Raw genomic sequence first — 24,605 nt, forward strand, 5'->3', positions numbered from 1 at the left:
TGATGGGACAGCAGTAGTCCCATCATCTGGCTACTGTGTAAAAAAAAAAAACAACACCTACACATACAGTACATATTCACCAATCACCTAGTCCCCGACTCCCTCGATCATCTGTAACAAAAATTTAAATAATAAACCAACAGTATACTCCCTGTTCCGATGTGATCCATGTAATAACAAGTATCCCACGACGATCTCGCATGGAGAGCTGTCACATCGGCAGATGTGACCGCTCTCCATGGGCTTCGGTGATACAATGACAGCAGGTATTCTCCCGCACTCTATCACTCCGCCGTCAGAAGTCCCTGTCACCTGCGGTACCGCTGCATTGAAAAATTCTCACACAGCAGTGCCGTAAAGTGAGAGCAATGAACTCACTGAACCCTCAGTGATAACACAGCCATTGTCTCCTGTCAGTGTGTCACTGGAGGCCTATAGAGCAGTCACATCTCCTGATGTGACTGCTCTATAGGGGAGATCGTTGTGGGACACTCTTTATTAAATGGACTATGTCGGACCAGAGAGTATTTGTGTTGGTTTATTTTTTATTTTTTTGCAGGAGACCGAGGGTGTCGCATCGATTTGCAGAACTATAAATATGGGAAAACTGTGTGTTATTCTGGCTGTGTTTATTTAACCCTTTCATAACTATAGGATTAATAATGGATAGATGACTTATTGATGCCTCTCCATTACTAAGCTGGCTTGATGTCACCTTACAATACAAAGGTGACATTAACCCCCTATTACACCATATGCCAAAGCTGCAGTTCAGTGGGAAGAGAGAGTTTAAGTGCCGAATTGGTGGATCTTAGAGTTGCACCATTTCTGGGGTGGCTGTGAGCTGGTGTTTGTAGCCGAGGGGGGCAATATCCATGGCCCCTTCCTAGGCTATGAATATTAGCCGCAACTGTCTGCATAGCCTTTTCTGGCTATTCATTATAGAGGCACCCCACATCCTTTTTATGGGGGGTGGTCCCTCTATTTTAATAGCCAGCAAAGGCGAAATATACAGCTGCAGGCTGATATTCATAGCCTGGGAAGATCCATGGTTATTAACCCCTTCCTAGGCTATAAACATCAGCCCACAGTCGCTGGCTTTCCCTCTCTGGCGCAGAAAATTGAGCGGGACCCCATGCCATTTTTTTTTCTTATTTTTTTTTTAATTAAACAGATATTGTGTTTAAGGCAGGGGTCACACTTGCGAGAAACTCGCACGAGTCTCTCACATCAATACCCGGCACTGCCACCGGCACTTGGGACCAGAGTGTGCGGCTGCATGTATTTCTATGCAGCTGAACACTCCAGTCCCAGTGCCAGCGGCAGTGCTTGGCATTGAGGTGCGAGACTCGTGCGAGTTTCTCGCAAGTGTGACCCCGGCCTAACACAGATTTTGTGTGTGTCTTTATTTGTCTTTATGTACCATTTTATTATGTTTATTACTAAACATCGGGCTTAGTATTGTCTATCTATAGATCTATCTATCTAATATCTAACTATGTATCTATCATCTATCTATCTAATATCTAATACTGAGGTCCCCAACGTTTCTGACCTTGAGAGCCACATTCAGCTCTGAGAGAGGGTTGCGAGCCACATCCAGCCTTGAGAGAGGGTCACGAGCCACATTCAGCTCCTGCCCCCCCTCACAATAGTTGCAACCAAAGCCCCCATTATAGGTATAATGGTAACCAAAGCTTTTCCACAAAAATCAATCACCCTAAAGCAGTATACAAAGATCAAGGGGTTCCTACAATACCCCCTATTCAGTATTCTCCTAAAAAGCACTCCCAAGACACTGTCACATCCAGCTTCAAACACCTCATCTGACAGGTTGTGTCATCTTGTCTCCAGCGTACCATACTTAAATAATCTCAAAACCCCTAAGACCAGTATATGTGCATCCAAATCTGCGCTACTGTACAGGGCTGCTCATAAAATTCACCATTTTCAGATGTCCTCTTCATACCTGTTTGCTAGAGCTGGAGCTAATGCACCAAGCTGACAGACAGCCGCGAGCCACAATTCATAGGACCGCGAGCCACATGTGGCTCCCGAGCTACAGGTTGGGGACCCCTGATCTAATATATATCTATAGATCTATCTATCTGTTATCTATGGATCTATCTATCTGTGTGTGTAAACATTATTCTTCAATGGAGAATGTAAATGAAGAGGTTGGACAAGAAATGACATCACAATTCTTTTTTTTTGTGTTAAATAATAGATCTTTATTTAGACTACAAAAACGCATACAAATCCGCATCAAAAACACATCAAGAACGCATCAGATCCACACGGATTTTTACCTGCGTTTTCTGCAAAGAGATGCAGAATCTGCGCAGAAAATTCCACAGGCAAATCTGCAACGTGTGCACATACCCTTAAGGTCTTTTTTCATGCAAAAATGTAAAGATATCCTAATGAAATACTGTATACTGTTATTTATGATGTTTAAGCAATATGCAGACTTTAGTAGTTTAATAAAATAATCCAGAAGTAAAAGATTTTAACAGCTCAAGTTGCAAGATGTGACCACCATAAAATAGAGACAAAGAAGGGATCAATAGACCATGGTGCCTGTCCCTCTCACCACAGGTTGACACAGTGACAGACATCGAAGAGGTCTTTGGCTCATGAAGACTTTCCTCAAGATGGCAGTGACATCACCTACATGTTGTTCCCTTTGTTCCTCCTAGTGTGTGACTTTCACGGGAAACCCTTGTTACCTGGTCAGAACATTACCACCTCCGATGGTTGCCATCACTGCATATGTCAGGTCGGTATGCAGAGTCCTTAATGTACACAGTGCAGTTTTGGTGCAGTTGTAGTATGTCTTTTATAAAGATTATGCAGTTATTACATTCACTTTAAGACCTAATTAGATATCAGATATGTTTTGTAATACTTTTTGGTTTAATAATATATAACAGCATATGATCTTGACTTTTTTTGCTTCTTAGACTCTACCTTTCTTTATCGTTATCTAGATTTTCTGAAAGCAAACATTTTAGCACTTTTGTATTGTCACTTTTGATCATTACTACATTTTTTTAATGGGTCTTATGTGTGAAATGTAACAAAGTCTCCATTTACTTCCACTGAAATATTTTTTTTTGTTATTTCTCACTGCCCTTTTTTTTTCTGATTTTCAGGATGGTGAAGTGAGGTGCACTGATGCCGTGCATTGTCCACAAAGCTGTACTCATGGAGTTAAACGAGGTTCCTGCTGTCCAGATTGTTCAGCCTGCGATCTTCAAGGAGACATTATACCAAATGGTGTCACGTTTAAAGGCAATGGTGATCCTTGTGAAAGCTGTATTTGCAAGGTAGTTTTCACTTCTAAGTATATTATAATTCAGTGTAGTCCAGCTTGTACTAATTTAAGAGGCTATGCTTTTCTCTTAGTCTGAACTTTGTGTTTGTTAATATAGTACAATCTGCGCTTTCTTCTGCAGAATGGTAATGTCAATTGTATACGAGTATCTTGCCCCAAATTGACTTGTGGCCAACTAGAAGAGGTTCCTGGGGAATGTTGTAAGAGGTGTCAAGGTCAGCCGCATTGACTTATATTTGACAATTATTGTAACTTTCTATTTCTAAACTTTTAAATCATTACATAATATCACATAACAATGTACAGGTCCTTCTCAAAAAATTAGCATATAGTGTTAAATTTCATTATTTACCATAATGTAATGATTACAATTAAACTTTCATATATTATAGATTCATTATCCACCAACTGAAATTTGTCAGGTCTTTTATTGTTTTAATACTGATGATTTTGGCATACAACTCCTGATAACCCAAAAAACCTGTCTCAATAAATTAGCATATCAAGAAAAGGTTCTCTAAACGACCTATTACCCTAATCTTCTGAATCAACTAATTAACTCTAAACACATGCAAAAGATACCTGAGGCTTTTAAAAACTCCCTGCCTGGTTCATTACTCAAAACCCCCATCATGGGTAAGACTAGCGACCTGACAGATGTCAAGAAGGCCATCATTGACACCCTCAAGCAAGAGGGTAAGACCCAGAAAGAAATTTCTCAACAAATAGGCTGTTCCCAGAGTGCTGTATCAAGGCACCTCAATGGTAAGTCTGTTGGAAGGAAACAATGTGGCAGAAAACGCTGTACAACGAGAAGAGGTGACCGGACCCTGAGGAAGATTGTGGAGAAGGACCGATTCCAGACCTTGGGGAACCTGAGGAAGCAGTGGACTGAGTCTGGTGTGGAAACATCCAGAGCCACCGTGCACAGGCGTGTGCAGGAAATGGGCTACAGGTGCCGCATTCCCCAGGTAAAGCCACTTTTGAACCATAAACAGCGGCAGAAGCGCCTGACCTGGGCTACAGAGAAGCAGCACTGGACTGTTGCTAAGTGGTCCCAAGTACTTTTTTCTGATGAAAGCAAATTTTGCATGTCATTCGGAAATCAAGGTGCCAGAGTCTGGAGGAAGACTGGGGAGAAGGAAATGCCAAAATGCCTGAAGTCCAGTGTCAAGTACCCAGTCAGTGATGGTGTGGGGTGCCATGTCAGCTGCTGGTGTTGGTCCACTGTGTTTCATCAAGGGCAGGGTCAATGCAGCTAGCTATCAGGAGATTTTGGAGCACTTCATGCTTCCTGGCACCTGCTCACAGTGCCAAAACCACTGGTAAATGGTTTACTGACCATGGTATTACTGTGCTCAATTGGCCTGCCAACTCTCCTGACCTGAACCCCATAGAGAATCTGTGGGATATTGTGAAGAGAAAGTTGAGAGACGCCAGACCCAACACTCTGGATGAGCTTAAGGCCGCTATTGAAGCATCCTGGGCCTCCATAACATCTCAGCAGTGTCACAGGCTGATTGCCTCCATGCCACGCCGCATTGAAGCAGTCATTTCTGCCAAAGGATTCCCGACCAAGTATTGAGTGCATAACTGAACATTATTATTTGATGGTTTTTTTGTTTGTTATTAAAAAACACTTTTATTTGATTGGACGGTTGAAATATGCTAATTTATTGAGACAGGTTTTTTGGGTTATCAGGAGTTGTAGGCCAAAATCATCAGTATTAAAACAATAAAAGACCTGACAAATTTCAGTTGGTGGATAATGAATCTATAATATATGAAAGTTTAATTGTAATCATTACATTATGGTAAATAATGAAATTTAACACTATATGCTAATTTTTTGAGAAGGACCTGTATTCATATGAGATGAGGTTTGGAATGAAGGTATATGGAGGTAGAAATGATCTCCAATATTTATAGATGAAGAATCCAGCAGTGGATGTATAACTAGTGTGTAACAGCACCGGATGTCAAAACATTTATATCATTGATGGTCACCATGACCACTTTCTGGACAAATTTCTAAAAATGCCGAAAAAGGTGTGTACAGACATAAGTTACTGTATCATAAGTAACCTTCTTGATTACCCCAATTCTGTGTGTCAAGGTCACTTTCTGTCCATTGAACACCTCTATCTCATTGACATAGGTGCTGAAAGCATGAGTACATACACTCAGCAGAACTTACACAAGTATGTGGCAGTCATCCGGTGTTTGTCATTTATCCATACAAAGCTGTCACCTTTGTGGTAGAGTGGCTCACTCAGCTGACACAGAGGTAGGCACCGGAACGCGGTCTCTTTAAGTCCTTTCACAGGTTTATTAAAGACATGCGGCATAAACCATAGTGAGGACAAAATAAACATGGCCCCTCAGGGCAAAACAGGAAAATAAAACAAAATAGTATAACACAGTCCATTCATGTACGGGAAGTTCTCCCGCTTAGGAGAAATCAGCATCCAACGGTCCAGCTTTCCTTCACAAGACACAATGCACTGGAGCTCTACTCTCCAGGCCTTGAAAGCTGACTTCCTCTGGCAGACAGCTATTTAAGCCCCAGACCACACCCTGGGGGTGGAGATAAGGTGGACAACCTCCCATCCATTCTATGGCCATCCACATAAAACCCAGCCTATTATGTAAATTAGCGGTTAACCCCTCACAGCACTTAGTGTGCTGGAGGAAAATCTACGAGTTTTATATAACTGACAACAATAAGCGTAGTGAAACGTATCTCCCCTCCAGCACTTTGCCAGTGACTTTGTCACACCTTTAACAGGAAAAATTAAAATGCAGAAGTTGAGGTAATTATGATTGACTATGTCTCTACACATCAATTAAGTGGGGTTTTTTTTACATTTGGACAGAAAGAGGAGAACCTTATTTGTTAAAAAACTGTTTAGAGAGCTGGAGTTGACTAGATTCAGTTGATTAAGCAAAATGACAATTTATTTAAAGAAATTGTCCACTACTTGACAACCCCTTCTCACTCCTCATGTTTGGCCCTGTTTAAATAAAAACACCTATACTCACTTTTGGTCCCGGCGCCGTTTCAGTGGTGTCTGCAGTCGCATTCCTGTGGCTCATGTGAGGTTGTTATGTCATGTGAGCCCTGTGCTCAATCAGTTCCAGATTCACTATCCCTGCCTTTGGACAAGTCAAACATCAAGAAGAAGTGAAAAAGCAGCCGCAGCCCTGACTTCCTGTTGATGTTCAATATGTCCGATGGTGGTGACCGTGACACAAGCGCCAATTGGTCTCAGGGCTCACGTGAAGTAACAACCTCACATGAGCCCTGGGAACGTGAGTGCCAACACTGCTGGAACCACAAAGGCACTGGAGATGAGTATAGGTGTTTTTATTTTAATGGGGCCAAAGATAAGGAATGAGAAGTGGTTGTCCTAGTAGTGGAAAACCGATTTAATAATTAGGCAAACAAGAAAGTAGTAGAAAACAGAGATAAAGTCACTACAGAGAGTGCTGACTGGTCTATGTGGCAACTCTTAAAGGTTTTCTTTTTTGCTCTGTCTATGTCTGTGTCTGAAACAGTTAATATCTTGTGCTAACTGAACCGTATCTCATCCACTCCATCCACCTGTAGGCTGCATTGATGGAACAGTAACACGCAAACATGAAGAGGAATGGAGACCACATGGAGAGCCGTGCCATAATTGTCGTTGTGTGGTACAAAACTAAAATATTTCTGTAATCTCTTAGAACAGCTAGACAATCTGCCCCTCCAGTTACTCCTTTTCACATGAATATTTCTGCTTCCTGCCTTTTGTTCTGGCTTTATTCATTTCATGGCATATTAATTCTCTCTCTTTATGACGTACAACCATAATACCCGTTTCTTAAAACAATATTAATTTTTAATTGATTTTCTCTCCCACTAACGATTCATATTCTCTTAATGTAGGAAGGCAAAGTTCAATGTAAGAAGCGTCATTGTGCCTCTCTGTGCAGAAACCCAGCTCCAGCAAGGCCAGGAACCTGCTGTCCCGTGTGTGATGGTATGTCGCTGACCAGACCTTTGTGGTTTTTCAGGGTCGAAGTCTTTCTATCAAATACTATAGACTTTTAAAAATGTCCTTTGGGTGGCTTAATTCTCATATTTCAGTGTGGTTATTTACATTGTTCTCTTGGAATCATTTTGTGCAGTTAGAAATATTTCTGTTTGTTTCACACAATGGACTAAACCACATTAAATGTGTATTCTGGGACAAAATCTGAATGCATCAAACTGATTTAAAGTTTATTTTAAAGTCCTAATTATAACATTTTTTGCCACAAAACTTTTTTTATACTTGAACCCCAGGATAATGAATACATGATGTTGAATACAATTGTAGATCTTACTATGGTATATACTGAAATCTTTGAAATCTCTCAAATGTTATACATTTTGACAAAATTTAAAATAAGTTTATTATTAACTTCACCATTAAGCTTTACTCCTTTTTTTGTTGAAAGGATTAATTTAAAGGATTTTGTCTTTGGAACCAAAAAAAACTAATAAAGTGGCAATTTTTTAGTAAAATAATTTGCAAATTAATTCAATAGAAATATTACGCATTGGTGAGATATCTAAATACTGTTAGTCCTCGTTCTGTTTACAGATTTTCAAGTGCTTTCAAAATGAAGATGTGGCTTTTCTGGATCAAGTCTGCGTGGTCTGGACTACATTTTTACTTTAGGCTAAAAATTGTTGCTATGCAGACAGTTGTCTCTTTCCATAAACTTCTATGGGCTCAACTGACTTATAAGAACTCATAGAAGTCTATTAGATGCAGACTATGTAGACACGTAACACAACCAGGAGCAGAATGGTATCTTGGCTTTGTGAGATAGCTCTACCTGAGTGTGTTGGGGACACTCGCTTGGCACGGGATTAAAGCACACAGGAGTGGTTTTCTCACATAAATCAGTCTATTTGGTTTATTAACTCCGCATAAACCACATAACGTAAAGTTCATATCGTTACATCCACGAACATATCATGACCACCGGTCTGTCCATGTAGCAGATAAACCTCTCTGCCATATATTACAACCTCCTTGTCTGAGGTTACCTTCCAGGAGCTCCGCTTCTCACGCTGACTCCTTGTCAGTCCTGGCTTCGCCAACACAGAAGCCGTCCCAGGCTCTGTAGGTACATGGTCTCACCAGGTGCTTCCAGGAAGTCTCCACTCACAGAAGCTTCCAACACAGACCTGACCTCTTTCAGGACCTACAACACAGACCATTCAGGTCCAAACACTCTGAACCATGTGACCCACACCCTGGTCACATTACATAGTTGTAACCACTCCCATAGGTGGCAGGTGTGTGTGGTTGGTTCCACCCACCCAGCTCTCAAACTAGCCCTGCAAGCCCCCCTCTAAAACTAAGCAAATACTTGTGGGACTACAGGTCCCAGAACAACATTACTGGCTTACCGCGCAGACTTCCTCTGCAACATATACCGGCTATTTACAATCCTACCGGACTTTGTCTCATCACCACAGTTATACCCGTGACTGCCATGCATGCTTATGGCCTCAATACGCCCCCGTGCAAATTCTGAAGAGACCATGCAGCGCCCCCTACCTGTAACAGGGGTCACTACATGACAGCTTCTAAAACATTTTCTGAAAATTAGGCAAGTGCTAGATGTATTTAGATATCTCACATTCCATGCCAGGTTTTGCCTATATGAATAGATTAGATAGGTCAAATGTGGTGACAGATTCCCCTTAAATTCTAATTCGTAGCATCTCTTGCTTTCTCAGGTTGTTCATATAATGGTCGAACCTACCAGAATGGGCAAACAGTAAGAAGCTCTGACCCTTGTACACGTTGTGTCTGTGAGGTGCGACTTACTATTTTTCTGGAGTACATATACTTGAGAATCTAATTTGATTTATTTTTTCATTACAGTCATTACATTTATTGTCCTGGTTATGCGTCAAATATCAGCTATATCTATTGTTTTATAGAATGGAAATGTTCAGTGCAGTGCAATACCTTGTAACCCTACATTGTGCAGAAATCCTGTCCGAAAACCAGGAGAATGCTGCCCGAGGTACCCTCTTTTTCACCTATGTATGGAAATGGTTCTAATTCAAATAGGCACCTGTTGTATTATGGTTTTGTTATTTAGGATGACTTGAATATTTTGTGTGTATTTCATATTTGTATGTTGTGGGATCAAGATTTTATAAGCTGACTATGGTGCCCCAAACTGGAAACCACTTTACTCAATTTATTATAATAATTTCTCAGTAGTAATCCTTATTTTGGCTTATTGTATATGTATATTCATGCCCCTCTCCTAGTGTATCCTCACCCATCCCCTATAGAATGTGAGCCCTCGTGGGCAGGGTCCTCTCTCCCTCTGTACTTGTGGGTGCCTTGTTTTTTGCTCATGTTTATTGTACTTGTCTATATTTGCCCCTTTTCACATGTAAAGCGCCATGGAATAAAAGGCGCTATAAAAATGTCTAATAATAATAATAATAGCACACTACGATGGACACTTTTCATTCTTCTGAATGGAGTTGTTTCTGCAGCATGTGCCTAGATTTCTGCAAGCTATGTACATTCAGATGAGTGAACGGTCACAGAAAGTTCTGCAACAAATCTGCCAACTGAGAATATACTCGTAAATTCTGCCAAACCAACCATTGCTGTCTCTGATTAGGTGTGAGGGATGTGAGTTTGACTCCCGTTCATATGCAGAAGGAGACGTTTTTACAGCCTCTCATGACCCCTGCCTCAGTTGCACTTGCTCTGTAAGTATGGCATATTCTTTTTCAACATTCGTAAATTACTAGAATGATTTTTATCATATGATTTCTGTTAACAATCAACTACTGATTGCTACATGATTTTTTTTTAAGGCAGGAGAGGTGTCCTGTGACCATCTAGATAGACGGTGCCCTAATCAACAATGCAGTCACCCTGGCAAAGTTGTTGGAAAATGTTGCCCAAGTTGTGAAGGTAAAAAAGCTGTTAAAGTAGGAGACAAATGTAAGGTCAGAAAAATTAGACGGAAATGAACAACAATATGATATGGGTTACAACAAAATCCCAAGTAAAAACGGACTTGTGAGGGTAATAGTTGTAGAGGGAGGTAATATATGAATTTATACATTTAAAAACACAGGGTGTTATGTTAATTTTACAGTGTGTGACTTTGAGCGAAGAATATATTCTGATGGACAATCATTCCAACCCCCGGGACATGGACCCTGTCTCCAATGCACTTGTATAGTGAGTATAGCCGTAATGCTTTAGAATCCAAAATAACATACAGTGTAGCTTGTGGTATCCAGGAGGAGAGCTACATAACCTCTTATTTCTCTTATCTATAAAGTCTGATACAAATTAGCGAGGGATTCATCATTCTCTAAACCAATTTCTTTTACTTAAAAAAATGCTATATTTGGCACAACGGGTATGTGAGCAAAAATGATGCAATTTTTTTCTGTCAATCCTATTACTTTTTCTCAAAAATAAGTTGACTTTAGCAAAAGGGGTATGGTAATCCGCCACACAGCAAATTTACTGTGATGCATGCTAGAAAATTGGCATACATTGTAACGGAAATTTATGCCAACACATAGCAAGGATAGACTTCATTTTCCAAGGCATGTACAGCCTACAGATGTGCAGAATGTAATAACAGGTGTGTGCATCCTAATACATTTAGCTAACTTAGTCCAGAAGATTTTCATTCAAGACTGGCAAATGAAACACCAGTCTTGATAAATCACCCCCATTGCTCCTATACCTAAATCTATATACAAGTGAGAGAAGTAAAAAGCATTTTCAACAACTGCTTCAAAGACCATTAACTTCTAATCATTTACTGTATCATCTATGATCTACCAATTCCTTATGTATTTCACAGTGTTTGCTAAAATTAATGTTAATCTGTAACATTCATACAGTTTATCTATAAAGGGTGAAACTCTTGAATGCATACCTTGCTTTGTTTTACTGGAATTTTGTCACAAAAAGGAAAAATGTTAGAAGTTTTGTAGGTGCTAAGCCGCATTTATAAAAATGTACAGAAGTGCACAGAAAAGTGATAAAAAATAAAGTGATTTTTGCGTCTCATTCAGATCTCCCTGAATCATGTAGTTGTTCTAGCTGTGGTTTTCTTGGATAGATCACATACCCATTATAGAAAATCTGTCAACAGTATTTCACTCTTCAAACTGAGAAATCAATGTTTGAATTGATATGCAAATGAGTCTGAAGAACTATTTTTGTATATCTCAAGCCTCTGTCACTCCAGCTCTATTCCCTCCCCAGCATCGCCTGCTTAACTGACAGCCTATATGCTGTTTGGCATTGAGCAAATGAGCTGTCAGTCAAGCTAAAGGAGAACGCTCTTAATAGGGAATAGAGCTGGAGTGACAGAAGCTTCAGATCTTTAGCGTCATTTGCATATCAATTCAAAGATCGATTTCTCAGTAATGTAAGAATGGACTGGCCTTGTAAAGGCATTGTTGAACTTGTCAGTGAAAGAGCTATAAGCACATATAAATAGTTGGGGGCGGGGGTTAAAATCCTGCTGACAGATTCTCTTAAGAATTTATAGTGCTATTCACATGCCCATGTTTTTTTGTGGACTGTGTGTCTTCAAAAATATAATTGAGAAATGAGTCATGGATCAAAATTACCCATAAAGTCTTTGGGTTATGGAAATAACCAACACTGATGAAAATTGAATAAAAATCACATATGGACAACGGTCCGTGTTTTTACGTATGAAATGGATCTTGGGCGCTTGATCGAAGTCAGGTGGTTTCCAGGTCTGAGGAAAAAAGGCTGGGCTCTGTCTCTTAACCGGAGTCGTCTGCACTCTGGGTCTTGACTGGTGCAGGTCTGGGATTCAGGTATTGACTGGCATAATTTAGACTCTGGGTTTCGACTGGCGCAAATCAGGTCTTCGTGTCTTGACCAGTGAAGCCTCAATTCCGGGTCTCACTTGGTGCTGCTGGGTCCAATCTGTAACTAGACAGCAGCCTGCTTGCACATGCTTCTCAGTCAGGCCTGTCACTCCGGCTGCAGCGTCTCCTCCTGAGCATGTCTGGACCGCTTTCTCCTTTAGTATCAAAACTCACTCCTCTTTGGCGTGTAGACTCTTACTATTGAGGAATTCCATTGCCAATGGTACCTGACTAGGTATTAAATCCACATTTGACCCCCCTGCCACTCTTCCTCTTCTGGTTACTTCCGCATGGTCCCGTCAGCCTCTTCGCCTAATACACAGCACCAGGGTTTTTCAGGAGTATTGTCACTTCCTCTTACATTAGGGATAAATACAGTGTTTTGATGTGGGTTATACAATTTAGATTTTCTGGTCACAAATGCATGTAAGCTGTAGAAATCTGTTGCCCCTTGATACAAAGATCAAACTGCGTCTGCAATCATCTGTTTAACATTTCAATGTGAAGAAAAATATGATGGCATGAAATATCCAGAGATTATACTCATTTTCTGGATGAAGATACCAAATACAATGTGTGGTCATTTAGTAGTCAGTATATTAATGAAGTGCTCCTTCCTCAACTACTTTTACTTGTCCACTGAGGGGTTATGCATCAAAAGTACATGCCCCAAGATCTCCCTGATTGGCATGCTAACCTCTAGGAGGCAGTGTCGGCAACTATATATTGGTCTGTTGTCTCAGTACAGGGGACATTAGGGGTAAAATGTCCACAGTGTCTACAGTATTAATATCTCCTCTAGTAGGCCTTCTGACTGACACAGCTTTCATGTCATAGAAAGGTAATGTCCGTTGTCTGGAGGAGACGTGTCCACCAATATCCTGCCCCAATCCAATAAGAGAACCAAATAAGTGCTGTCCAATCTGCAAAGGTAAGCAATGGAGAAATCACTGGATTTTACATCCTTAACATCTACTTTCTTCACTTGCATCTCATTTTTTTCTTTACATGGAATTTGATTAATGTGACTACATCCCTGCCTTTTTCAGTCTGTGTCCAGGATGGAGTGGAGTTCGTAGAGGGTGTAGAATGGGAACCTGACAGTGATCCATGTAGCACTTGTGCTTGTTTGAATGGTGACACAGTGTGTGGGGTCAGCCAGTGTCCCCCACTGTCCTGCCATCACCCAACCCACAATGAAGGTAAATACCTCATATATAAGACCACACCACAGTACACAAATATGGAGGCAGAGCTATATTTAAAATTTCACTTCTGGTTGAATACACCGTACACCTCAGTTTACAGATACCATTGTTATTCACTGATGTTGATGGATGTTCTCCATTTTGTATAAGCATAGTAAGGGAAATTGAGTCACATTTGGTAATGTACAAAATGACTTGTCAAAAAGAAGAGTCATGGATGTTTGCACAGTTAGCGCACCATATAATACATTTGGCCCACGTACTAGGTGTGCTAGATGCTTCATTGCACCAAGTTATAACTGTAGGGCATATACCCTAATAGTTTATTCATTGTTACGAATTTGGTGGGATCATTGCAAGCTGTTTATGATGACTCTTCCATGGCTTTTAATGTAAATATATTTGTAAGTAATAGAACAAGTCTATAAGCTACTAACTTATTGTACATTCATTGATAGGAAGCGTACAGTATGCATGCTTTAAAGCACCACTTCAAGGTTTTTTTTTATTTCAGCACTGGAGTGGTGCCACTAATCTAAGTTCTCTGTTTCAAGTATTATACTTACTGTTTTCAGCTCTTTCCAGCTCCACTCCAGTCTCATGCTGCCATCTTGTAATCATAATTTCTGACTGACCGGATGTCAGTGGTAACAGTCACAAGCTCTCAATATAAGCCTATAAGAGCCTTGTTCTGGCCTCGTTATGGTTCTCATAGACTTATATTGAGTAGGGACTTCCGGCTCAACCAGCAAACACTGGAGCGATCTGGCAAGTCACAACCTGCAGAAGAGCAACCGAATCAGGGGCCAATAGTAGGAGAAGATGGCAGCTGGGAGGTATAATACCAGGGGCAGGGAACTTAGATTGGTAGCACCACTCCAGAGCTGCAATAAAGAAAACATTGGAGTGTGCTTTAAATAGTTAATGTACTTTATTTCACACTAGGTGAGTGTTGTCCAGTGTGTGACACATGTACTTACAACCAGAGACTATACAGTAATGGACAAGACTTCACAGACCCCGACAACCCTTGCCAGAGTTGCCACTGTCAGGTGAGAAAGTTGATTATTAATTTTCTTTGTTTTGGAATATATGCCACGTTGTGGGGGATAAATGTGCCTGAGAAACTGGGATATAAACCCTACAGATTCATTGCTTACACTTTGATTTGTGTTCAGGATGGTACTGTCCAGTGTACTGCTGTTGTTTGCCCCTCGGTGTTATGTGCCAGGCCAGAAACAAAGCCAGGCCACTGCTGTGCCACGTGCCCAGGTGAAAGTCAGTGTGACATGTATATAGGAAAGCATGCTGTCATGTATTTCATTTTTTGTATGTGATACATTTTTTAATAACAATTTTTTATTTGGTGGCCGATGCTTCTCAGATTGCAGATATCTTGATAATATTTTCCTGGATGGAGAACAGTTTTCAAACCCAGACAATCAGTGCCAGGAATGTGGGTGCCATAATGGGCATGTGACCTGTGCTGACCGAGGCTGTCCAGGGCCTCTGTGTTCATACCCATTGCCAGGATCCTGCTGTAACAATAATTGCAATGGTGAGCTTGATTACTAGATATGTCCTGATTTGCATTAACCTGAGTGAAATAGAATATATTTAAGCACCTTTCTTTAAATATCTTGCAGTAAAGACATTTTTAAGGCTGTGGGTGTGAAGAAGGGCAGACACATTATCAGGAAAATTCACCAGCACTATCTCATCATGAGAAAATTGCATTTGGGTGCCTCAAGTCCATACTCCCTGGTCTAGTGGGATATTCAATGTGTAAAGAAGGAGTGGTGACCACAGTACACCAGATAATAAAATCTTTATAAGCCATTATTCACACCCACATGATGAGGCAATGCGTCATCTCTGCATGGGTCTTCTTCAAACCAGGGTAGGGCTTTATCAACCTATCTAGGGTCGAAACGTTACATCATGCTGTGGGCGTCTGTCAATAAAGGCTTATAGAGAATTTCTCATTGGGAGTGCTGCTGTCATCCCTCCTGTTATGAAATAGGGCAGGTTATTATTCTGGACCATAGTGATAAAAATAAAAATGTTATGAAAAATTCAGGAAAGGAAGCAATAATAACTGGTGGTTTCTTGGTTTATGAATATGGAGGAAATTTCCTTATTAAAGAAACATGGTAATCCAGTGAAAAGGAAAGGAAATAAGAGAGAAAATCGTAGTAGACACATAAATACATTCCCTGGGTGTTATTGTGACTTTGTGGGAATCTTTCACAGGTTGCAACTATGCTGGAAAGGAATATCCTAATGGTGCAGACTTTCCGCATCCTACAGACAAGTGTAGACAGTGTCACTGCATTGTAAGTATTGTGCTTTTTAGTATCCTTCCACCTGCCCTCTGCTTCAGCGTTGTCCCACTATTGCCTTTATGTTTATCTTTAACCCCTTCCCTTGTTTGGTGCAGGCTACGGCGATGAGCCCGCACCTTTTCTGGCACATGACTTCGGATCTGATCATTCAAAATGCACCTGATTCTGCTTTTTCACTGTGCCTGTATTTAAATCCTTTTTTCATTTGTGTATATACCTGCAGAATGGTAATGTGCAGTGCCTAACAAAACGGTGCCCACCTGTTGTCTGCGCTGAGCCATTTCCAGTCCAAGGAGAGTGCTGTCCACAGTGTCCAGGTAAGGCAAGATATAGAATTAGGTCAAAAGAAAGATATGGTCCAGCATTCAATAGAGAAATGCTATTCATTTTATATGAATATTATACTTCATACATAATAACAAATCTGCTTTCTAAAAGACAACAGTTTGCCTCCTTAAGTTTGAAAAATATATTACAATTAAAAAAGTTAATAAAAATTATTAGGGAATTTGAATAGTTAGTGTTTTGCACATTTTAACATAATTTCTTGCTTTTTTGTCTTCACAGTACCACCAGCTGACTGCCCTTACTCTGGAGTCACTTACAGACACACGCAGCGATTCTATGATCCATCTGATAAATGTCGTGACTGTATATGTAACAACGGCACAGTTACCTGTCAGCGCAAGCCCTGTGCCCCTATAGCTTGCACTCACCCTCTTAAAGGAGACTGTTGCCGATCATGTGATGGTATTTCTTATCCAGACAATGAGAATTTCTATTTTGTGTGTGCCAAAAATGATTCTAGAGAGCCTGCCAAGCAATTCAGTGCACGTTCCCAATTATAGCTCATTCAGATGTGCGTGCAAATCCGTCCGAGATTGCGGCTCTCCCAACTCGAGCGTGACAGCCTCATAGAAACTCATGGAGCTGTCACGCTCGGGTCGGGAGACCTGCGGTCAGTCCATGCTCAGAACGATGTGCATGGATGTCCTAGTAAGGCCTTAGTTTTCCATCAATCGCAACTCATCTCTTCTGTGATTGACATCTCTGGTTTTACAGGAGTCAGAGAAAGGCAGAGATACTGTAGATGGAAAATAAGTAGGTGGTGTAGTGGGTCCGTGTTCACACTGTGTGGTAATGAGGCAGTGACCCAGTGAAGTACAGCGCAAATGTCTTTATTGTCCAAAACTCACAAATGAAGAACCATACAGTATCCTGTGGATCACAGCTGGGGTGTGAAAACAGTCCGTATCTGAGACAGGTTGCTGTGGGCGACTGCACCACTGTGTCACGCTTAGGGGGCACCAGGCATGCGCTTTCTTGGCTCTGTATTTGTAGCGCCCCCACTGCCACAGGGCCGAGGGGTACCCGGTACCGGGCCTGAGTCTCTGCTCTGGGGTTGTCACGGTGGCTAGACCCGGTCCGTGACCCTGCTGAGGGGTGTACAGTGATAGATGTAGATAGTGGTGGTGGTGCGGTGCAGTAAATAACGAGGACACCAGGTTGCAGTCTCTTTACCTCTTTACTGAAGGTCTCTGGGTCCTCAGTCCGGAATACAGTTCACAAGGCTGCGCAAGTCCGGCCGGTCCGATGGCACCTCCAGAGTTCTCCTTGCAGGTGGAAATCTGTGCCTTCCTGCTAGCGCTATGTGTTGTGGTCCTCCCCTGCTGTGCTTACGGGATAGTCCCCACAACTGTTGTGTCTGTTTCTCGTGTTCCCTCACAACAACTCGATTAGATGATGTTCTGCTAATCCTCCGTCCCTCCCGGTGTTATGGTTGGGACGCACCCGTATGACGGGTAGGCTCGGAGCTCTTCCGGGACCCTAGAGTCGCCCCTCTCCACAGGTTGCCCCCCAAGTCTGCATAGGTGATTTAGGTGAGACAGCCCGCCTGTGACTGACTGTCCTGCCGTTGGTTTGAAGTATTGCTTGGAGCTAGATATATGAATACTTCCTCGGCGTTCCGGCCGCCGGTTGTGCGCCTCAGTAGGATGTTGCCTCGGTCTTACAGCACGACTCCTACTGGTATTCTCCTTCTTGCTTTGATCTCGTTTCTCACTCAGCACAATATATCTCGCTTCTGATCCTTTCTTAGGGCACCGCCGCTATGCTGAGCAGGCACGGTCCCGTGACGTTCTTTCTTGTTGCCAGGCCTCTGTCAGGGTCCCAAACCTGACGGACCCTACCGAATCTTCCACACAACACCCCCTGCCACAAGGTGTTGCCTGGTTCCAACCCAGTCAGCTTTCTAACTAACTTCCTGCCTGACCCCCAGTTTACCCACACGGTGAGGAGTGGCCTAATAAATAGCACCCTTAGCTCCCCCTGGAGGCCCGACTGTGAAATGTATTGGTGTATGTGATACCTGGTCAGATGAACTCCTTCAGTGCCATCAGACGTACCATAGCCCCCCTTAGCGGCGGAGCCACAGTACTGCAACGACCAGGACTCTGGGGCGCTGCACTCCCCCCCGGTTAAATCCAGTACTCCGGGACTGGGAAGAAAACAACAATACATGTCAGCAAAAAGACATACAATTTTTGTGAGTGCAATAACAATAAGCATATTTGAACAGAGCTTCCCTTTATGGGAGGTGAGGACACTTAAACGTTACAAACATGTTAATACTTTCAAATAACTTTTCTTACCCAACCGGGTATTCTACTAAGTGCAAAAAATTTTTAAACATTAATTTAACATTGCCTTTAAGGATGTACACTCTGAATCCACTAAAGACCTTCTTATAACACATTATAAGGCTTAAGCAACTGTGCTACATTCTCCTACTTTATGTCTGCAGGACCGCCTGTCCTAACGGCTCCAGACCTACTGCCTCTCCTTTCTATTACAGGACCGCTCCTTTCAGCCCGAGCCTTCTGTCCTTCCACTACTATACACAGTATAGAACATGTTTTTCCTTCAGTTGGAGATTACTGAGCCATCCCTATATGGCTCCTAAGAGGACTCACCACTAACCCCTACGGGTTCACTTCCTGTCCTCATCCTTCTATTAACATTATTGAACATTTCTTACAATTAACTAATTGGTTACATTTAACTTTCACATATCAACATTATTACTTCTTCTTTCAAAGCATCATCATGCCTTAAGTGCTATCGATGAACATCCCCTTTAAGAGGGGACCAAGTCTCTATGAGGTGGTGCAACTTTTCAAGCTGCAAGTCCGTATGCAGCAAGGACTCCAGTACCAGTTCCAATAACCGTATCTTCGCAAAGAGTCCGTCTTTTATATAAAACCAGTAGAGAGCACCTTTAAGAAGGTGCAACTATGTACAAGGAGTTTGTATCATGCATTGTTCATGATTCAGCAGTTTCTTAGTAACGGAACAAAAGGTAGAAAACAAACCACAAAGCAGAAACAGTAGGGATCCCGGGTCAACAAAGGGATCCCTTTAAGAGTTAACCCTAGACGGGTTTTAGCAGCAATGTAGCAAAAACAAACAGTTTGAAGAACTATTTACAGGTCATGCAGAGTTTTAAGATCTTACTCTTGTGGTGCAGAAGGTGGTTTTTGGTCCCCGACCGATGCAGCACCTGTGCTGGTAGTTGGTCTCTCAGATGCCATCAGATCAACCGGTGTCTGGATTTGAAGGCTAATCCTGCTTGCAAGTTCAGCAGCCGCTACAAGGCGTACGGTGGTGACAGTAACGAGATCTGGCAAATCTGGAGCAGTCATGATCGGGGCAACAGGCGACGCTCCCTCAGGCTCACACCGGTGAACGTTCCGAGCGCACCATCCTTGTGCGTTCCGGTGGCGAGTGTAGGTCACCTGATCCCCCCTTTGCAATGGGTCACCATCTCGACTGCAGCAGGGAGTTTTTACGTTGTAACTAGTAACAAAGACATCAGTTGGTAGTCCTGGTTCCTGTATGGAGCCCCATCCCCTCTTCGGGTGGTAGGCCAGTACAGTTCCCCGCTTTACCACGTCTTTCCTGCCGTGCGCAGACTTTCTACGTGGTGTATCATGTTGTTCAGTCTCGTCTCGATCTTTCCAGTGTTGGATTAGACATTGCTTATACTGTTCCCAGGTAAGTACCGCAAGGGTGAGGCTCTCCCCTGGAGCTCCATACGGCTCGTTCCAGGGGGTGTCCCACCGGAGGATCACCCCGTCCGGGCCTACATCTATGGGTTCCCCCATCTTGGTCGTTAGTGGAGGTACCAGCTTCCCCATCGCGTCGGGGGTGAGGACTACCCGCTCCACTGAGAGGAAACGGTTATTGCTGCTGGGGTGAGGAGCGGTCACCGGAGCGGGATCGGTCAGGGGAGCCGGATCGGCCGGGGGAGTAGGGGTGCCATCCATACCTGCGCCTGATGTGATTCCACCGATGTCGATCGGTTCCGTTGACGAGGACACTGGAATCGGCTGCAGCCCAGACCGCGGCTCTTCCGGAGTCACCTCTTGATGTGGCTCTGCCCTCCATGGTTCCGTGACTGGGATAGGTAGGCTCGGCTCCTCCACTGGCGGCTCCAAGGAGTTCAGGTCCTTCACCGGCGGTGGACACGAGTCCACCTCTGATGGGTGAGGGCAGGTCGGGATCACCTCGCCGTTGCTTTGGCACTTGCTGCTCATCGTCGCTGTCGGGCATCCGGCGGCAACGCATGCACCTGGCTCCGCCATTTCTCCGAGGTCGGGCTCCTTCTTCACCTCGTTCCCGCCGTTGCAAATCAGGGGACGGTTCTCCTCTGCTGCTGGGTAGGTCGTCCTCTCGCAGCAGGAGTCGGAGGGGGCGGTCGCTACTTCTGGCACCGCTTTGGTAGTCTCCTCCCATGGCACGCCCTTCTTCTTCCTCCGCGCTCCCTGGAACGCTGCAATGGCGGCGACTTTTGGCGGGAACTTTTGGCGGTAAATGGCAACACACAGTCTTTGCAATAAAGTACAGTCCAAGCACAATAAATCACAGTTCCAAGGCACACATGACCCGATTCCTCAGGCTTAAGTAGATCCTGTTCGTGACGCCAAGTTGTAGCGCCCCCACTGCCGCAGGGCCGAGGGGTACCCGGTACCGGGCCTCTGAGTCTCTGCTCTGGGGTTGTCACGGTGGCTAGACCCGGTCCGTGACCCTGCTGAGGGGCATTGTTGTGAAATTGGATTCTGGGCTCCCCCGGTGGCCACTTGTGGAATTGAACTTGTGTGCATCATCCCCTCTGTTCACCTGCTCCTATCAGGATGTGGGAGTCGCTATATAACCTTGCTCCTCTGTCAGTTTCTTGCCGGTCAACAATGTAATCAGAAGCCTTCTGTGCTTGTTCCTGCTACTAGACAACTCCCAGCTAAGTTGGACTTTTGTCCTTGTGTGTTTTTGCATTTTGTTCCTGTTCACAGCTGCTGTTTCGTTACTGTGTCTGGAAAGCTCTTGTGATCGGAAATTGCCACTCTGGTGTTATGAGTTAATGCTAGAGTCTTAAAGGAATTTCTGGATGGTGTTTTGATGGGGTTTTCTGCTGACCATGAAAGTGTCCTTTCTGTCTTCCTGCTATCTGGAGAGCGGACCTCGATTTTGCTAAACCTATTTTCATACTGCGTTTGTCATTTCATCTGGAATCACCGCCCGTATGTGTGGGGGCCTCTGTCTGCCTTTTGGGAAAATTTCTCTAGGGGTGAGCCAGGACTGTCTTTTCCTCTGCTAGGATTGGGTAGTTCTCCGGCTGGCGCTGGGCATCTGGGGTTAAAAAACGTAGGCATGCTACCCGGCCACTTCTAGTTGTGCGGCGGGTTTAGTTCATGGTCAGTATGGTTTCCATCTTCCAAGAGCTAGTTCTCATATATGCTGGGCTATGTTCTCTCGCCATTGAGAATCATGACAGGGCATACAGTGATAGATGTAGATAGTGGTGGTGGTGCGGTGCAGTAAATAACGAGGACACCAGGTTGCAGTCTCTTTACCTCTTTACTGAAGGTCTCTGGGTCCTCAGTCCGGAGTACAGTTCACCAGGCTTCGCAAGTCCGGCCGGTCCGATGGCACCTCCAGAGTTCTCCTTGCAGGTGGAAATCTGTGCCTTCCTGCTAGCGCTATGTGTTGTGGTCCTCCCCTGCTGTGCTTACGGGATAGTCCCCACAACTGTTGTGTCTGTTTCTCGTGTTCCCTCACAACAACTCGATTAGATGATGTTCTGCTAATCCTCCGTCCCTCCCGGTGTTATGGTTGGGACGCACCCGTATGACGGGTAGGCTCGGAGCTCTTCTGGGACCCTAGAGTCACCCCTCTCCACAGGTTGCCCCCCAAGTCTGCATAGGTGATTTAGGTGAGACAGCCCGCCTGTGACTGACTGTCCTGCCGTTGGTTTGAAGTATTGCTTGGAGCTAGATATATGAATATTTCCTCGGCGTTCCGGCCGCCGGTTGTGCGCCTCAGTAGGATGTTGCCTCGGTCTTACAGCACGACTCCTACTGGTATTCTCCTTCTTGCTTTGATCTCGTTTCTCAATCAGCACAATATATCTCGCTTCTGATCCTTTCTTAGGGCAGCGTCGCTATGCTGAGCAGGCACGGTCCCGTGACGTACTTTCTTGTTGCCAGGCCTCAGTCAGGGTCCCAAACCTGACAGGGACCCTACCGAATCTTCCCCACAACACCCTCTGCCACAAGGTGTTGCCTGGTTCCAACCCAGTCAGCTTTCTAACTAACTTCCTGCCTGACCCCCAGTTTACCCACACGGTGAGGAGTGGCCTAATAAATAGCACCCTTAGCTCCCCCTGGAGGCCCGACTGTGAAATGTATTGGTGTATGTGATACCTGGTCAGATGAACTCCTTCAGTGCCATCAGACGTACCATAGCCCCCCTTAGCGGCGGAGCCACAGTACTGCAACGACCAAGACTCTGGGGCGCTGCATATTGACTTCACACACAAGCAGGGTGTTGCAGAGCCTCCTGCTCTGCAGCTTGAAAACCAACACTGACACACCCAAACCTTTGCTGCAGGGATTTAAATGGGATCTGTGGCCATGGGCCACTTGTAAGACCCGGCTGGAGGGATTGAACTGCCCCACTTCCATCCTGTAGTTCACTCCAAAAAATAAAAGCCCATGCCAGGTTTTCGTTAATCTTCCTTGGCCAAATAGCTTGACTAAGTCCACACTTACTTTTATTCTGCACTGCACCCACAGCTATGCCAGTGACTGCAATGCACTTCAGCGGCCTCAATACTCTTCTATTCGCATCCTGAGGGATACATACCGACCCTCGCATATAGTTCCCCTTACTGCCTCACAGTGGGAAGAAGCACTAAAATGCTCAGTCAATCAAAAGATAAACCGCACTTCTGTGCTTGGTTTGAACCGTCATTTTGTGTTGACAGATCTCTTGAAAAACTTAGTTAATATTGGCACTGCATATCTAAGTATATTGCTCTTAATTACTAGTAGAACTAACTGCTCTTAAAGCAAAGATGTGTGAAAATATTCCATCCTTGCAACCATGATAAGCAGAATTACTAGGTTACAAAAGAAATACATTCATTCTGTTAAAATAAGTATAAAAGAGAACAAATAAAAGACACATAATCACGAAAAATAAGTGAAAAGGGCCACAACTAAATGCCATCTGAAGCAATCCAGCAGTAATTGACAATTGATCAAGCTTGCTGTTTGAGTGTATACTAGTATCCTAGTAGAATGAGACTTGCACAGTATTAAACACCCCACTCCGTATTGTAAATTCTGGTATTACTATATTTTGGACTTGAAAATAATAGAATTGAAGATTTTATTGTTTATTTTTTTCATATATATTTTCTGTTATTTATTTTCAGGATGTCTTCTGTCTGGAAAAGAGCTTGCTAATGGAGAACAGTTCGCCCAACCATCAGATCCCTGCTCGGTGTGTGTTTGCTGGGAAGGTAGTGTGAATTGTGAGCCTAAAACTTGTCCATTATTGAACTGTCCCTACCCAGCTGCTGGTCCATGCTGCAAGGAATGCCAAGGTGAATAATACAAAAATGTCATTAATTAAACTCTAAGGGGTTGTCCTATATCACACATTTATGGCACATTCCCGGAATACAGCATAAATGTCAGAAAGATATTTACTTGTGTATATCTGTAGATTTGTCATATATGTCGTTTATGTGAATATCTCTTTAAGTAATATGCTCTCTGGCTCATGTGTGTACATTTCAGAAGAAATTTGCTTTACATATTAGAACACAGCATGTAAATAAAATCAAATTAATATTCTAGGAATTAGAATAAATTGTTGTAAATTATTCCACAGATTGCCAGTATCTGGGGCAGGTGTACCTGAACGGTCAGGAGTTTTCGTCACCACAAGATTCTTGCAGTCGATGTGTCTGCACTGATGGATTTGTCACCTGCAATAAAAAGCCTTGCTATAAAGCTGGGTGCACTCACCCCAGCACCCCTCCGGGGAAATGCTGTCCGGTCTGTGATGGTGGGTAATATGTAGCAAATTGCTATGGGGTATTTTGGTGCAAACACCTCAGAAGAAACCCCAGTGTACCCTATTCATGAAGACTGAATCAGGTGCCACTTATTCCACCACATCCCTGGTTAATGAAGGGGTGTGGGTCAGCTAGTGGCACCTGATTCATTAAAAGGTGCACGCCAAGTAATACATCAGGCACATCTTACAAGTAGCTCCATGCACCTTGCCAGAAATCTTACTCCAGTTATTGACTGGCGTAAGATTTTTGGTGCAAGGTATGGCATGTCTGGTCATGAATTCGCCAAGTGCATTGCTGTGCCCCCATCCTGATGGCAAAGGTAGCAAAAAAGTATTTTCAT

The 24,605-nt window shown here is 43.4% G+C and overlaps 1 protein-coding gene across 1 annotated transcript in view; it reads left to right on the top strand.

Moving 5' to 3' along the window:
- The window catches only part of KCP (kielin cysteine rich BMP regulator), a 144,873-nt gene that overhangs the window by 66,775 nt on the left and 53,493 nt on the right, over positions 1-24,605 (top strand). Inside the window, exons 13-32 of the mRNA XM_077264383.1 lie at positions 2,700-2,779; positions 3,156-3,329; positions 3,459-3,552; positions 6,948-7,030; positions 7,266-7,359; positions 9,117-9,196; positions 9,324-9,409; positions 10,028-10,118; positions 10,227-10,326; positions 10,514-10,599; positions 13,125-13,218; positions 13,337-13,489; positions 14,441-14,547; positions 14,674-14,767; positions 14,880-15,053; positions 15,749-15,831; positions 16,064-16,157; positions 16,408-16,590; positions 23,615-23,785; positions 24,076-24,252. Coding sequence (XP_077120498.1) covers positions 2,700-2,779; positions 3,156-3,329; positions 3,459-3,552; positions 6,948-7,030; positions 7,266-7,359; positions 9,117-9,196; positions 9,324-9,409; positions 10,028-10,118; positions 10,227-10,326; positions 10,514-10,599; positions 13,125-13,218; positions 13,337-13,489; positions 14,441-14,547; positions 14,674-14,767; positions 14,880-15,053; positions 15,749-15,831; positions 16,064-16,157; positions 16,408-16,590; positions 23,615-23,785; positions 24,076-24,252 — 2,298 coding nt within the window. The remainder of the gene's footprint in view (positions 1-2,699; positions 2,780-3,155; positions 3,330-3,458; positions 3,553-6,947; positions 7,031-7,265; positions 7,360-9,116; positions 9,197-9,323; positions 9,410-10,027; positions 10,119-10,226; positions 10,327-10,513; positions 10,600-13,124; positions 13,219-13,336; positions 13,490-14,440; positions 14,548-14,673; positions 14,768-14,879; positions 15,054-15,748; positions 15,832-16,063; positions 16,158-16,407; positions 16,591-23,614; positions 23,786-24,075; positions 24,253-24,605) is intronic.

Source organism: Ranitomeya variabilis, chromosome 5, assembly GCF_051348905.1.
Source record: "Ranitomeya variabilis isolate aRanVar5 chromosome 5, aRanVar5.hap1, whole genome shotgun sequence".
NCBI classification, from domain to species: domain Eukaryota; kingdom Metazoa; phylum Chordata; class Amphibia; order Anura; family Dendrobatidae; genus Ranitomeya; species Ranitomeya variabilis.